Source organism: Megalobrama amblycephala, linkage group LG5 (genome assembly GCF_018812025.1).
Source record: "Megalobrama amblycephala isolate DHTTF-2021 linkage group LG5, ASM1881202v1, whole genome shotgun sequence".
Classification (NCBI taxonomy): Eukaryota; Metazoa; Chordata; class Actinopteri; order Cypriniformes; family Xenocyprididae; genus Megalobrama; species Megalobrama amblycephala.
This window is the reverse complement of record NC_063048.1, coordinates 3238553-3256272: the sequence shown is the minus strand read 5'-3', so window position 1 is coordinate 3256272 and position 17720 is coordinate 3238553. Positions and strand designations below refer to the sequence as shown.

At 37.0% G+C, this 17720-nt stretch overlaps 1 protein-coding gene across 1 annotated transcript in view; it reads left to right on the top strand.

Annotated features, from left to right (window-relative positions):
- LOC125269392 (NLR family CARD domain-containing protein 3-like) overlaps positions 1-17000 on the top strand; it is a 52358-nt gene extending 35358 nt beyond the window's left edge. Inside the window, exons 8-12 of the mRNA XM_048192347.1 lie at positions 1213-1379; positions 14699-14711; positions 15959-16128; positions 16397-16406; positions 16583-17000. Of these exons, the coding sequence (XP_048048304.1) occupies positions 1213-1379; positions 14699-14711; positions 15959-16128; positions 16397-16406; positions 16583-16753 (531 nt within the window). The 3' untranslated portion in view covers positions 16754-17000. The remainder of the gene's footprint in view (positions 1-1212; positions 1380-14698; positions 14712-15958; positions 16129-16396; positions 16407-16582) is intronic.
- Positions 17001-17720: the final 720 nt, after the last annotated feature.

Genomic DNA, 17720 nt, shown 5'->3' with positions numbered 1-17720 from the left:
TGTACTATAGAAAAAGGGAATATATTTAAAATACAATAAAGTATACTTTTTTTTCACTAGGGACATGAGCACGTTTAAATTAAAAGTTTTATACTTTCGTTAATCTGATATGCTACTCCACAGATATGCCAACTAGTTACTGACCTGATGCAGACACATAGACCTAGCTGAACCAGAGTGATATCGTCTTGGTCTGGAGTGAGCTTTATGTAAGATAACATGAAAATAAGCATCAGATTCACAGAACACCAGACAAATAGACGAGACAGTACCAATGCTGAACATTGATTAAAATAATATTTTATAAATGTTCAGGTTCTTCCTCTCAGTCTTTATTCACTGTTTTTCCATGGTATCTCAACAGATATTCATAAAAGTTAATTATGTCAATTGTATTGGCAACTGTATAGAATATCATAGCTATATAGTGTGTCACATTGTAACGCAGTGTTACAACGAACCCTATGTGCTCGCCACTGATAACCATTGTAAATGCAGTATTACAGTATATACATAATCACTTTTGTTTCACTTTCAGATATCTCTTTAGATGCCATCAATGATTTTACCTTTTTAGATGTAATTACTGAAATCAAAACAGTCCATAAACTATAAATCCTCACAAAAACTTCAGTCAAGCTGCGTCAACCTGAGAGATCAGCCTACTTACCTTAAAGTGTCAAATTTCTCGGTTTCTGAATTGACATGTTCCCACAAACGGTTTGGCTTGATTGACATGTTCCCACAAACGCTAACGTTCAGGCATGATTTATATACCATTGATCTGTCCTAAAACGTTAGCACGCTTTGATCGATTGTTTGGAGATCGCGTGTTTCTCCATTCGAGAGTGCATATTCTGTTCACATCCATGACAAAACAGTTGATTATTTAGGAACGAAAGCTCCCAGAAACGTGAAAATGGTCCCTAAGCTAAAAGATAATATAGTGTGGCTGATTGAAACAGTCCTTATCAAAAGTGCGGGGGTCAATTTCTCTCTTTTCAAAACTGCGGGAGTCCTGACCCCCGTCCCCCGTGTCAACGGCACACCTGATTTACACAAACACACTCCTGGTTTTGGGAAACAGACTGTAATTTTAGGATGATTCATACAATTGTTTCTACAAGGTTTATGATGCTTTTGGGAATAGTGGCCCTGTAAGTTTTGATCTGAGAGAGTGAAGAGTGTGTCATTGTTCTCTACAGGTTGTGGGATTGTGGTGTCACAGATGAAGGTTGTGCTGCCCTGACTTCAGCTCTGAGATCAAACCCCTCACACCTGAGAGAACTGAACCTTTCTAGGAATGATCTAGGAGACTCGGGAGTGAAGATGATTTCTGCTGTACTGGAGAATCCTCACTGTAAACTGGAGACACTAGTGTAAGATCATACATGACTCACTGTGAATTTTGCAATTTCAATAATTCATAAAGTAACATTTAATGGAATAAAGGAATCAAACTATTATTGCTTTAAACAAACTATTATGATCTGAAAGCTTTGTTTGATTTTGAGAACAGGTGAAATGGTTTTGAAGCAATCGTTTGATTTTGCCATAAGAGTCAGAGGTTTTGTGAAATTAGTTTGAAGATTTGTGTTTGTGTTTAATGTTTTGAGAAAATAACTGATGGTTTCAAGAAATATGTTTTAGCAACTGTGAAATCTCTCGATTTCTCAATATTTCTCAATATTTAAGTGATCTGCTAATTAAAAATGCTTATCAATTGTTTCAGTTTTTGTTTTATATATATTTTTTTCAATACTTTTGAGCTGCTGTTGTTGCAGTAGAGGTTTATACTATATTTAAAGAGTGAAACATTAGGTCTTCATTTCTGTCATGCTGTGTTTAAGCATTTGTAAATAAGATCAGAAAGATCCATGATTTTGGTATGGGGTAAACTTGTATGAAGAGAAAATTTAAACCTTTTAGAAACATGTTGATTGACTGCATTTTGTGTGAAAACGGCATGAATTGTGTTAATGGTAAGGTCACAACAGACGGACGTTCTGCTAATTGTGTTTAGAGATTTGAAAATGTGATACAGATTGGATAAAAGTATGTTAGAAATTGAAAAAAACAAACAAAAAAAAGAAAAAAAACTGTAAACAAACTCTCACTGTTACGGGTATGCTGGTAGAGAGACGAGGCAGATACGGATTTCCACAAACATATACTTTTACTTGGATAAACAAAGGCAGGAACACCACACATACACGTAAACACAACAGAGAACGGACGAGGAGTGAAGGGAGTGAGTGCAATATAAAGGGAGTGATGATAATCAAGTCCAGGTGCAGGTGATGAGTGATGATGAGGAGCTGACGAGGGAAGTGAGTGCAAGTGACGAAACAGGAGGATCATGGGAAATGGAGTCCAGGGGAACAAGGGATCTGTAACAGTACCTCCCCCTCCCGGTAGGTGCGTCCTCGCGCCGTAGATGGAACAACCGGGAGGGGGGTGGGCGCCCTGGAGACCTCAAGCCGGTGCAGGGGGAGGAGCAGACTGGAGTGGAGGTCTCCAGGGCGGGTTCAAAAGCCATGGCGGGTCAGGGGCCGAAGGCGGCCATGGCGGGTCAGGGGCCGAAGGCGGCCATGGCGGGTCAGGGGCCGAAGGCGGCCATGGCGGGTCAGGGGCCGAAGGCGGCCATGGCGGGTCAGGGGCCGAAGGCGGCCATGGCGGGTCAGGGGCCGAAGGCGGCCATGGCGGGTCAGGGGCCGAAGGCGGCCATGGCGGGTCAGGGGCCGAAGGCGGCCATGGCGGGTCAGGGGCCGAAGGCGGCCATGGCGGGTCAGGGGCCGAAGGCGGCCATGGCGGGTCAGGGGCCGAAGGCGGCCATGGCGGGTCAGGGGCCGAAGGCGGCCATGGCGGGTCAGGGGCCGAAGGCGGCCATGGCGGGTCAGGGGCCGAAGGCGGCCATGGCGGGTCAGGGGCCGAAGGCGGCCATGGCGGGTCAGGGGCCGAAGGCGGCCATGGCGGGTCAGGGGCCGAAGGCGGCCATGGCGGGTCAGGGCCGAAGGCGGCTGGAGCTGAGGGCTCGGCGGCGGCTGGAGCTGAGGGCTCGGCGAAGGAGCGTGGAGATACTGGCTCGGCGGCTGAGACTGGCGCTGCTTGCTCGGCGGAGACTGGCGCTGCTTGCTCGGCGGAGACTGGCGCTGCTTGCTCGGCGGAGACTGGAGATAATAGCTCTGCGGAGACTGGAGAAACATGCTCGGCGGAGACTGGAGAACTTGGCTCGGCGGAGACTGGAGATACTCGCTCGGTGGAGACTGGAGAAACTCGCTCGGCGGAGACTGGAGAACTTGGCTCGGTGGCTGAAGCAGAGGGCCAGTCCATCCCCTCAAATACAATTAGAATACCCATAGAAACAGGAGCGGGCTCAGCGGAGGCTGGAGCTGTTTGTTCGGCGGCGGAGACTGGAGCTGATTTGGGCCTTCTCTTCTTCCTCCGCCTTCTGGACCCAGCAGTGGAGTGAGGGTCCAGCATGTAACAGGCAGGAAGTTCGCTGGAGGGGTATGTGGAGGAAGACGGTGGCTGACTGACTAGCCCGGCCAACCGTGTTTCTGGATGGACTAGAGACAAACACCCATCCTGAACCCAATCAACGTAGAATTTGGAGTCATTTAACCACAAAATGGAATTGATAGTTTCGCTTAAGGAGAAGCGATAATCAGGTTCATCAAAACGGATGGTGTCATCATCTAGTCCATCCAGAAACAGGGAGATCAAACATGCTTCAGGCCAGTCAGACAAAAAAGCGAGCTCAACGAACTCCTCCACATACCTCTCCAGTGAACGACCGACCTGCAAGAGCCCGATGAGGCGATCGCCGGTTGACAGATGGGAGAGAGGCGTAGGAGGAGCAGGAGCCAGGGAGCTGGGGGAAGTCTCCATTCTCTTGTGGAAATCCAAGGTTTAGGTCCGTTCTTCCGTTACGGGTATGCTGGTAGAGAGACGAGGCAGATACGGATTTCCACAAACATATACTTTTACTTGGATAAACAAAGGCAGGAACACCACACATACACATAAACACAACAGAGAACAGACGAGGAGTGAAGGGAGTGAGTGCAATATAAAGGGAGTGATGATAATCAAGTCCAGGTGCAGGTGATGAGTGATGATGAGGAGCTGACGAGGGAAGTGAGTGCAAGTGACGAAACAGGAGGATCATGGGAAATGGAGTCCAGGGGAACAAGGGATCTGTAACACTCACAGTCAGGACTTTGATACATGAAGAACATGAATTCATCCTTAATGACCGTCACATCCATCTTTTTTCTGTGATCATCTTTCCATATTATTTAATGTGATAATTTGTTAACATAATTTGTTATATCAGTTTTAATATTAGCTCTCTCTCTCTCTCACACACACACACACACACATACACGCCTATATTACTAACGGGACTATCACTCTACTCTGGCCAAGAGGGGACCAGTGTTTCTGGTCATTTTGAAGAAACAAAAATGACATACAAAATTTTCTTTTAAGGTCTTTTTTCATAATATAACTTCAAATAAGCATTTTTTTATTTTTTAAAAAATATGCCAAAAGGGGACCTGCAACTCTGACCGATGTCTACCTATCCAACAGGGGGCCTCCATAGCCTGCAATGGAGCTATGTGTGAACAGTGAACTGGCAGTGAAAACATTATGTAACTTTATATAATTATATAATGTTCACAAAGGCATCAGGGATCACAGTGGGCATAAGCATACACAATATACAAATAAAAAATTATTAAAAATGTTAAACTTTGAATTGCTTGAGGAAAAACCATTTGAATTAGTTTTAAATACAGTCAGCCAGACGGCAACAGTTCAAAAGCTAATGTTGTGGGTATTACAGAAGAGTATTTTCTTTAAGAAATGTAATCTCTGTTGTGGCTTCATACTTACAGTATATGATCAGTCCACATATCCCATTTAAGCTTTTTGTCAAGTACACCAAGATATTTATAATTTTTGATTGATTGTACTGGCTGCCTATTAATTAAAAAATAATAATTTATGCTCTCTAAAATCAATAGACATTTCCTTTGTTTTGGAGATGTTTAGAGTGAGATTTGATTTCTTGCACCAATTTAAAAAGATTTCAAGAACTGGACTGTGTTCCTCCTGCCCATCATATAAGAGACTCACTAGTCATGTTTCCACTGTTGAGCCAAAAACTTCAAAACTTGCTGCATTAAAAAATCCTCAGTTGGCTTAATTAAATGATGTGAACTGAACACTGGCACTTCATTTCTTAAACCAACCAAAGATTTTCAATGAAACAATCAACATAAAAATTAATTTTTACCTAAAAAAAATAAAAATAAAAATCTTATTACAATGTATTTTTTATGGCAAGAACTAAGTTGAAAAGGTTAAATCTAGCAGAAACCGGTATAAGGTAACAATTGCAGGTCACCATTTTATCAGGTGAATAGTGAATATATTAAACAAATAGATACTGGTCCCCTGCTAGATGGTGTGAAACAATCTTCTTCATTTTCATTCATTTTGACCTCTAAAATCTTTTTACAGTGTATTTTAATAACAAGAATAGGTGTTTTAGTGTTTTTATGAACATTGCTGCTACATTCAAAGATATACAAAATACAAAATATTGATAAATATAAAGGTATAAATATAAAAATATTATTTAACATCACTGAACCAACCTACATACACCAATTTCAACAAAACTAGGTTTTATGTGTTAAATCAAGCAGAAATAGCTCTTTAAGGTAACAATTGCAGGTCATCACTTTATACAGTGAAATTTGATTTGATTAAACAACATGCCTTTGGTCCCGTGTTTGATGGTAAATGGCGACATCTGTTTGGTTGCTTTGCCATTTCTTACCATCACAAACACACTAAATATTTTGGAGGTCAGATCTCAAAATTTTATGTTAACTCGCTGCATTGCTGCAAAATTGTCAGTTATCTCAATTACATTATGTGAACTAAATGTATTTTAACACTGACACTTTAGCTGAACCAACTGAAGATTTTCAATGCAAGAATCAACATAAAACTGATTTTTGTCCTTTAAAATCTTTCTACAGCGTATTTTTTTATGGCAAGAACTGGTGTTTTAGTTTTATTATGAACATTGCTATCACATTCAGAGATAGTCAGAATAGGAAATATTGCTAAATATAAAGGCAACCAAGCAGGTGTCACTTTACCATCTAACAGGGGACCAGTGTCCTTTTATGTAATGAAATCAATATAACATGCACATTTTGCTGCTGCTTAACTTCACCATGTACACTTTAACTTGTGTGAAAATGGGCATGGAATGGTGAATAAAAAATGGTAACCTATTATGGTAACCTGTTACTGTAATGGTGAATTAGCTAATTTTGTTCAAGTCAATTATTAAACCTTACTGAACCAACCTAAATACATTAATTTATAACAACAAAACAAAGTTTTATTGGTTAAATCAAGCAGAAATAGCTCTTTGAAGTAATACCACTTTATACAGTGAATATTGATTCAATTAAATAAAATGCTTTTGGTCCCCTGTTAGATGGCAAATTGCATAATCTGTTTGGTTGATTTGCCATTTCTTACCATCACAAAACACACTGTAAAGATTTTGCAGGTCAGATCTCAAAATTTTATGTTGACTTGATGCATTGCTGAGTTGTCAGTTATATCAAATAAATCATGTGAATTGAATGTCTTTTAACACTGGCACTTTAGCTGAACCAATTAAATATTTTCAATGCAATAATCAACATAAAACTGAGTTTTGACCTTCAAAATCTTTCTAAATTGTATTTTTATGGCAATATCTGGTGTTTTAGTTTTTATTATGAACATTGCTATTACATTCAGAGATATGAAACACTGCTAAATGTAAAGGCAACCAAACAGGTTTCACACTTTACCATCTAACAGGGGACCACCATTCATTTGTGTAATGAAATCACTATTACATGCACATTTTGCTGCTGTTTAACTTTACCATTTAACTTGAGTGGAAATGGGCATGGAATAAAAAAAATTGGTAACAGATTGTGGTAACCTGTTATTGTAATGGCAAATGAACTAATATTGTTGAAGTCAAATATTAAACCTTACTAAACCAACTTAAATACATTAATTTTTACCCCAGAAAAAGTTTTATGGGTTAAATCAAGCAGAAATAGCTCTTTAAGGTAACAATTGCAGGTCACCATTTTATACAGTGAATAGTGATTTTGTTAAACAAAATGCCTTTGGTCCGCTGTAAGATGGTAAAGTATGACACCTGTTTAGTTGCTTTGCCATTTATTACCATCACAAACACACTGTAAAGACTTTAGAGATTTACTAAACAGGGAAAAAAGCGTGTGATTTACTGGTGAAGCACAAATTAAAGAACGCACAAATTAAAGAACACACTGACGCAGCTGGATCACTTCCATAATGACCAATGCAATCTACCAAGAGAAGCGCAAATTAGCATCTGGTTTAAGACTTTTACATCTAAAAGGTAAACTCCAACAAATGCATATGCAAAAAGGTAAGCTGCAAAAATATCTGTGTCCATGCCTTTTCGGAGCTAATTTTTCACCGTCTTTAGTAAATCCTGAAAGTGGATTTGTGCTGTTGCAAACTATTAGTAAATCTGACCCCAAATGTCAATTTTATATTTTGACTTGCTGCATTGAAAATTAGGGCTGCACAATATATTGAAATATCACAAATGTATATATATTGGTTATATAATTTTCAGTTTTTAAATATATTTAAATATAATTTAAATTGATTAAAAAAAATATTGTATCACATACTGCATATATTTATGACAAGAACTGGTGTATTAGTGTTGTTATGAACATTGCTATTATATTCAGAGATATGAAATATTGTTAAATATAAAGGCAACCAAACAGGTGTAGCACTTTACCATCTAACAGGGGACCATTGTCCTTTTGTGTAGTGAAATTACTACAACATGCACATGCTGCTGCTGCTTAACTATCATTTACACTTTAACTTTAGAAATGGTAACATCTAAATTAACTTTTTTAATTTTGGTCAGTTCAAAAATATTACCACTTTATATAGTGAATAATGATTCGGTGAATCTCAAAATGATTGTCAGAGTCCCCTGTTAGATGGTAAACTTTGGCTGATTTGCCATTTCTTACAATCACAAACACAGATTTTGGAGGTCAGATCTCAAAATTTTATGTTGACTTAATTGAAATATATGAAGTATGGATGTATGGATGTTCATTTTGCATTTTGCAGTAACTTTGGAAAACCACTAGCCACAGTGGCTGGTGAGCAAAACAGTTAATGTCAAGCCCTGGCTAGGACACATTTTTCAATATTTATGTCACTTTTTCAAAACTCTTCACTCAGTTCTCCAAACCAACTTTCAGCTTCACAGCAGTTATTTTCACATTCAGAACCCACTAAAACCACCAAAACACTTCAGTCATGTTTGCAGAATTCACTGCAGTTTGTTACATTGTTCATGTTTACATTAGTGTACAAAATTAATTCTAAGTTTCCCCTTTTGTATAAATGGTGAAAATGCTGAAAGACTGACATGTAGGTGTTCAGTTTACACCTAATTGTTTTGATAGTATTTCATTTTTTAGATTTGGAATATATTTCAATATGATACTACTGTAGAAATGTTGCAAATTTCTGTCTAAATAATAACTGTGTGAATAATTATGAAATGTGTCCAATAGTGATTGAAAAAACTGTAATAGCAGCTGTAAATGTGGCCTTATTTATCATTCAAAATTAGTGTTAAACACATTTAAACAAACACATGTAGATGGTCAAAGTATCACTGCCTCTATAGGATCGTTCACACCACCATCCTGAGTGACTAAAGTCAGAGGATGATAATATGTAGTGAGAAAGTCACAGATACTAAAAACTTAATGAGTTAAACAAACTCTTTTTGTTTAAGATATAATTTAAAACCATGGTCTAAAGATTGGATGATTTGGCCATAACTCATTATTATCCTAGATATTCTAACATAGGTAATTCCATGTGTATTTAGAATTGAGCTTGCGGCACCACCCCCACTGACAATTTACATTTCAATAGGCTTCAAAAACCAGTTTTGTCACAGGTAAGGTACAGGCCAAAAGAGCTTACTAACTACAAATACTGTTATCACTATCTAAGAATCTGTGGAACTTCACAAATAAACTAGAGAAGATTCTGGGATTTACCCAAATTAAATTAAAAAAACAGTTTTACCAGTGCTAGGATGCATTTCTTAATGTTTATGATAACTGAGTGAAGAGTTTTGAAACAATACCTAACCAGCTTTCAGCTTCACAGCAGTTAATTTCACATTCAAAATGCACTAAAACTACCAAAGACACTTAATGTCTCAATTCTTCACAAGACTAGCAAAGGTTCCCTCCAACAAACACACTTTGTCACTCATAAAACAAAACAACTACAAAACAGGAACATTACACAATGTTTTCTTTTGTACTTCTTTACAAAACAAAATGACATTATCTACTGTTTATAATCCACAGTAGTTTGTTACATAATGCATGTTAAAATTAGATGGTGATGAAACAAAGACTAACACTTGTGTAGGTGTTCAGCTTACATGAATTATTTTGATTGTATTTGTTGTTTTTTAGATTCAGAATATATTTCAATATGGTGTTACTGTAGAAATGTAGCAAATTTCAGTCTTACTCGTTTTTGTGTTGTGTTAGGTCTTGAACTTAAATTGAACAGTTTTGTAAAAAATATGTAAGCATGTGTAAATTGGCCTGTATAGCACATAAAGCTTTGGTGATGTTTGTGTCTAAGTGAAAATTGAATTGTATGTTACATGACAAAAAGTTATTTGTCATGAAACAAACTGCAGTGAATTATAAACAGTAAAGAGTGTCATTCTTGTTTTGTAAAGAAATTTTTACAAAAGAAAACATTGTGTAATGCTCCTGTTTTTTGACAAAGTGACAAAGTGTGTTTGTTGGGGGAAACCTTTTTCTAGTCTTGTGAAGAATGACATGATTTGACACATAAATTAAGTATTTTAGTAGTTTTAGTGCATTTTGAATGTGAGATTAACTGTTGTGAAGCTGAAAGAAATGTGTCCTAGCGGTGGTAAAAATTGTTTTAACTTAATTTGGGTAAATCCCAGCATCTTCTCTTGTTTATTTGAGAAGTTCCACAGATTCTTAGACATTGGTAACAGTATTGGTAGTTAGTGAGCTTGTTTGTCTGTACCTCACCTGTGATAAACTGGCCTTTTTGAAGCCTTAGTGTATTGAAATGTAAAGCGGGGGTAGTGGGGGCAGCGAGGGTAGTGCACTCTACACAATCCAAACCCAATCCTGAATACACATGAAATTACCTATGTTAAAATATCAATTTTTAGACTACAGTTTTAAATGGTCTCTTAAACAAAAAAAGTTTGTTTGACTTATTAAGTTTTTAGTTTTGTCTGTGTGAATTTCTTACTGCATCCAAACCTTTAAGTTTATATGGAGCTTTTTCAAAAATTATGAAAAATCTATGCTATCATGTCTGCTATTTCATAAAAAAACCTTGCTGCCATTTATGCAGCACTGTAACACTACAGAATTTGTAGTGTCTTATTCACCCAGTACACCAAACCAACTTTTTAGCTTCACAGCGATTGATTTCATATTCAAAATGCACTAAAACTACCAAAACACATAATTCATTTCTCAAATCAAGTCATTTTTCAAGAACACTAGCAAAGGTTTCGCCCAACAAACACACTTTGTCACTCATAAAACACTATCGACAGGCATTATACAATATTTGTTTGCTGTTTTCTGCTGTTCAGAATTCACTGCAATTTTTTTACATGATGTTACAGTAAAATTATTCCTCCTAGGTTACCCATTGTGTATAGACAGTGACTTAAGTGAAATTTTTCTAGCCATAAATGTTTTTTTGTTTTTTTTCTGGCCATGAAACTGTTTTTGCCAAAACAAGCAGTAATGACACCAACATTTTAGATACCAGTGAAGATTTAAAATTCTCTATTTCAATTTCAAGTCCACATCTAAAACCACAAGCCTAACTAATATAAATGTAAAACATTATTAAAGACAAGTAAACAGTCAGTAATAAAATTATTATCCAAGTGATACAAATAAAATGAACCATCCTTTTCAGGTTTTTCAGGTAGGTCTAACAGTAGTTTTCAGATACAGGAATTAAATAAAATAAGGAAATGTAATATAACACTGCATAGCCTTCACTGTAAATTAAACATCCTTATTAATGAATACTTATTAAAGTTACAAAAGTTATTCAGTCAACAGAAGTGAGGGATAATTTTCTTTTGACTTTGTTGTTTGATTAACATTAAAAACACAGACAATGCATGGATCTAATATACTGATACTGAATGAATGAATGAGGCTGTAGTACAACTAATGTTCTTAAGTGTAGGAAGGAAGGGGACAGGGTCGGCGTTCAACTGCTGACTGAGCTATATTACAGAAATGTCCAACAAAAACTGTGCAAGGCACAACAGCAAAATAAAATAATCCACAAAGGGCTTCACTCCAGTCACGGCATATACAATCCACAAATGGCTTCACTCCTGGTCACGGCTGTACAATCCACAATGGGCTTCACTCCAGTTATTCGTGCACCAGCGGCTCAGTCAGCAGTTCCCCTCTCTCTCACCGACTCCTGCTTCTCGCGGCGTTTTAACCTGTCTCTGCGCCAATTACTGAAATGAGAAACAGGTGTTCGTGATTTACATTTAACTCGCTCACTCACCAAAGATCTCCCGATGCTCTCTCCCGCCGCAGACCTCGCTGAACCACGCCCCCCTCGCCACAGAGGCATTATAATAGCACTTTCCTATGTACAGCTGTACACCCAAAGCGCTTTACAATCATATCAGGGGTCTCTCCTCATCCACCACGAGTGTGCAGCATCCACTTGGATGATGCGACGTCAGCCACAGTACAACGGCGCCAGTGCGCTCACCACACACCAGCTGTAGGTGGAGAGGAGAGAGAGTGAAAGAGCCATAATTTTTCACTTAAGAGCAAAATGTCATGCAAGACAGCTCAGGGTGTGTTCACGCTTGTAGTTCAGTTCGTTTAGTTCATTTGGTCCAGACCAAAGAAGAAAAAAAAACATTTAGTCCTGGTCCAATTAGCGTTCAGATTGGCAATTTTATCACTGAACCAAAAGATACCGAACCTTAAGGCATAGGGATACTTTCACAACGTGATTGGTCGGATTTTATGACGTATTGCCTATTTTGAGGCGGAACTTACCGAACATTCAAAACAATGCTGTGTGCTGAGGTAAATGTGCTTGTTGTGTGTGCTTAGCCTGCATATGATGGTATTTTGGCCAGCTGGGAACTTGTGAAGAGCTTATAAAATGTGTAAAGTTGCCAAAACAGTGGCAGGAATCCCTCCGTCACACACACAAACAATCTGCTGCGTGGAGACGCATGTCTGATGCCTGTGATGGGCAAACTCGCCACTTTGACAAGAAAAACCGACATGCATGAGGATTCTGTCCTTTTTAGGTTATCGTCTTCCTGTTTTTGGTTCGTTTACATGTCTTTGGTCTGTGTTGCGTTCATATATCATTCGAACCGCACCAGAGTTCGTTTCAGCGGTCTCGGTCCACTTGTTTGGGGCGCACCAGGGTTCGGATGGCAGCGTTCACATATGCTCAAATAAACAGCACTAACCGAGCAATCGCACCAGGGTTCGTTTTAATCAAACCAAACATGACAAGTGTGAATGCACCCTTAGTTTAATATTTGTGGGCTGTCAAGAGATGCTGATTTTTTGGCATGCGTTTGTTTGCGCACACAAAACTTTTCTCACAGCACACAAAATGAGTTCCCTTTTGTGCCTTCTTGCACTTGAATATTTAAATGGTCAAGGCTTAAACTCTCTTGATGATGCAGCGCTGACCCGTCAACTGTCCCAGTCATTGTTTGTTTGTTCACGTTCATGCTTTGTTATAATTCATAAAAATGCTACCAGCCAACTGGCGTGTGACACCGTTTTATACTCTCGCAAACACCAATTTTTAAAACAGAATTACTGTTCATTATATAAAGTGATGACCTGCAATTGTTACCTGCTATTTCTAATTTAATCTAATCTAAAACTTTGTTTTGTTGGTATATACTGATGTATGTACATTGGTTTATTGACCATGGTTGGTTTATTGATGTTAAATAATATTTTGACTTTTTTGAATAATATTTTGACCTTTTTAGGTTATCATGTTTTATTCATCATTCTATGCCCAGTTAAAGTGTACATGGTAAAGTTTAGAAGCAACAGCATGTGCATGTTATAGTGATTTCACTACACAAAAGGACACTGGTCCCCTGTTAGATGGTAAAGTGCAACACCTGTTTGGTTGCCTTTACCACCTTTATATCCTTGCCTTTATTTTGGATCAAAACTCAGTTTTATGTTGATTATATTGAAAATCCTCAGTTGGATCCTCAGAAAAAAAAAAAAAAAGAGTTCATATTAGGGATAACCATAATTAAACGACAGTAAGACTTTTGACCCATTAAAACCTGTAGTAAACAATTTAAGTAATTTTTAAAGTAATATGCTTTAAATATGTACACATATCAGTCAAAATTGTGTTTTTTAAGAGGAAAAAAAGATAAGTTGTGAATGTTATTTTAACATTCAGAAATGTAAAATATGTATAATTTACAAATGAACACCAAACAATATGCTATTTTACAAAATAAAAAAGATAAAATGTGCTGCTTTATGCTGCTATTTGCATATGTAAACCTAAACTTGTGGTATTTTAATGGGTCACAGACACTTGTCCATTATAATTTAATTCTAATTTAACCTTCTAATCTTTTCGGTTAACAGATAATGATCAGTTAAAAGGCATCGGCTGTCAGACAGGAAAAGGAAAAAAAAAAACACCCAAAATGAACATCCCTACTTCATATATTTCAATTGTCAAAAACAATGTTGAAATCTGAACTCCAAAATCTTTACAGAGTATTTGTGATGGCATAAAATGCCAAAGCAATGAAACAGATGTCACAATTTACAATCTAACAGGGGTCCATAGGCATTTTGTTTAATCATATCAATATTCACTGTATAAAGTGGTGACCTGCAATTGTTATATTAAAGAGCTATTTCTGCTTGATTTAACCAATAAAACTTGGTTTTGTTGTTATAGATTAATGTATTCAGGTTGGTTCAGCAAGTTTTAATAACTGACTTAACAAAATTAGTTAATTTGCCAATAGCAGGTTACCATAACAGTTTACCATATTTTTTATTCACCGTTCCTTGCCCATTTTCACACAAGTTAATGTTAATGTGTACATGGTAAAGTTAAGCAGCAGCAACATGTGCATGCTATAGTGATATCATTACACAAAAGGACACTGGTCCCCTGTTAGATGGTAATGTTTGACACCTGTTTGGTTGCCTTTACATTTAGCAATATTTTCTGATTAGCTCTGATATGTAACAGTAATGTTCATAATAAAACTAAAACACCAGTTCTTGAAGATTTTGAAGGTCAAAACTCAGTTTTATGTTGATTGTTGCATTGAAAAAAAAATCAGTTGGTTCAACTAATGTGCCAGTGTTAAAAGACATTGTTCAGATAATTTAATTGAGATAACTGACAATTTTGCAGCAAGTCAACATAAGATTTTGAGATCTGACCTCTAAAATCTTTACAGTGTGTTTGTGATGGTAAGAAATGGCAAAGCAACCAAACAGATCTGGCAATTTACCATCTAACAGGGGACTAAAGGCATTTTGTTTAATTAAATCAATATTCACTGTATAAAGTGATGACCTGCAACTGTTACCTTAAAGAGTTAAAACAAAACTTAGTTTTGTTGGTATAAACTGATGTATTTAGTTTGGTTGATGTTAAATAATATTTCTGATTTGAAAAAAATATGTTAATTTAGATGTTATTATTTTTATTCATCATTCAATGCGCAATTCCACACAAGCAAAAGTGTTCATGCTAAAGTTAAGCAGCAGCATCATTTGCATGTGCAGTAGTGATTTCACTACACAAAAGGACACTGGTCCCCTGTTAGATGGTAAAGTGCAATTAGCAATATTTCATATTCTGAATATCTCTGAATATAGCAGCAATGTTCATAGTAACACTAAACACCAGTTCTTGCCCATATATATATATATATATACACACACACACACACACACACACACAAGTGCCTGTGTAAAAAAAGACATTCAGTTCACAAAATTTGATTAAATCAGCTGAACATTTTCAACGCAGCAAGTCAATATAATATTTTGAATCTTCACCTGTTCAGTTGCTTTGTTTTTTTTTGTTTTTTATCTCTGTTGATGACAGTTGTATTTAATTTTATACTTGATGAGTATATATTTTGAAATACTGTTTAAAATGTCAATTTTAAATAAAATTTCATATTAATGTAATGCAAAGTTTGAAACTAGTAAGTTTTTACCCACCTGTTTACGTCCACTTAAGTCATAACCGACTATATCCATGCGAGATCCTCCACACGATGGGCATTTTGACATCTGTTTGTGCTGATATTTGACTATTCAGGCGCAAGGAAAACTGAGTGTGCGCGCGACAGAGAGAGTGCGCACGCGAGAGAGCGCTTCTGTTGCATCATTCAGCACAATTCCGCCTATCCGCCTTCACTGCAAGTTAATCGATAAAAAATTGTGATTGAATTGTAATTTTGTGATACGAAGAGCTTGGCTACCTTTCATTTGGCTGTAGGCTGAAATTATATTCAACCCGCCAAAGTGGCTAGTGGGAGTGGCTGTCTTCCCCGCCACAGCTGAAATCTACCCGTATTTGGCGGGTTGGCGGGTGTTAATGTCAAGCCCTGACTAATATATATATATATATATATATATATATATATATATATAGTTATAGTTATAGTTAGAGTGAAGAGTGTGTCATTGTTCTCTACAGGTTGATGTATTGTGGTGTCACAGATGAAGGTTGTGCTGCTCTGGCTTCAGCTCTGAGATCAAACCCCTCACACCTGAGAGAACTGTATCTGTCTGGGAATAAACTAGGAGACTCGGGAGTGAAGCTGTTTTCTGCTGTACTGGAGAATCCTCACTGTAAACTGGAGACACTAATGTAAGATCATACATGACTCTCACATGAAACTCATTGTGAACTTTGCAATTTCAATAATTCATAAAGTAACATTTAATGGAATAAAGGAATCAAACTATTATTACATTCATTACAACAAAAAAATTGTGAGTCAACATGATTACCATTCATTAATTTAATATCTCTGTTTAGGGTAAGAAATAATATTGTTCTGTGTTCAAGTGTTTAATCTCTCTATCTTGAGTTGAGGTGATTGAGTGATTGATCTGTAAATGATTGAACACATCAGCTGCTCCTCAGTAAGGTGAAATGATCAACGCTTAACACTCTTTACTTTAAACACAAACTCTCACAGTCAGGACTTTGATACATGAAGAACAAGAGGTTTTGTTTTTGGTTTCTTTTTAATAATGAAGTCTCTGTTGATCTGATCTGAGAGAGTGAAGAGTGTGTCATTGTTCTCTACAGGTTGAGTGATTGTGGTGTCACAGATGAAGGTTGTGCTGCTCTGGCTTCAGCTCTGAGATCAAATCCCTCACACCTGAGAAAACTGAGTCTGTCTGGGAATAAATTAGGAGACTCAGGAGTGAAGCTGATTTCTGTTGTACTGGAGAATCCTCACTGTAAACTGGAGTTTCTGAGGTAAGATCATCTCTATCATAAAGACTCAGAGTGAATAAGGATTAATATGTAGATATTTCATACAAAATATCCTTTGGTGTAAACCCCATCCGGCGGTTCAGTGACAGATTCCTGCTTGAACCGTCAGATCCTGCCGGCAGTAGAAGGAAGGAGTGAGGAGTCTACCTGAAAAAAAGAAAATTTACATCTAAATATATTATTATCCTGCAAAAGAAACTAAAACTAACAGTTAAATAAACCAAACAAACTACAAACCAGACAACAGACACAGGTTAATAGATTATTAATATATTATTATTAGATGTGATTGTTTATATATGCATGTGGTGATGTGAGATACATGTGTATTCACTTAATTCACTCGTCTAAATTAAGTATCACAATATCACAATCGATGCAGCACGCTCTCCTGTTCAGAAGGCATCACTCACGTCACTTTAAGCAGTAAAATTACACTCATAAGATGCAGTATTATACTGTGCAGATCTTCAGTAAACAATGTCAAGATATGAGATTTGGGAAATTAAAATATGAAACTATGGGATATATATTACTCTATAACTAAAGTGGATAAAATTGTTCATTGTGTGTTATAAATAATCATACTCTTATTTATAACCACAGAGAGTTAAGTATTATTACTGTTGTTATGAATATTCATTAGATGATGCAACATAATAAGTTTTTTCTTATAAGGCATTATGTGTGCATTATGATGAATTAATACCCTTATGATGCATTATGAATGTAGGCTTCATCTGGTGTTATAATGCTTCATACCCTTAAAAGCTCTAACCACAAATAGCCAAGTATTATATATTATTGTTACTATTGTTATGATTATTTATAAGATGATACAGCATATTAAAAGGTTGTTTATAAGGCATTATGCATTATGATGCATTAAGAATATCTTTATAGTGCATTATAAACACAGGCTTCATAGAAAGTGTTACTGAAAATGTATTTGG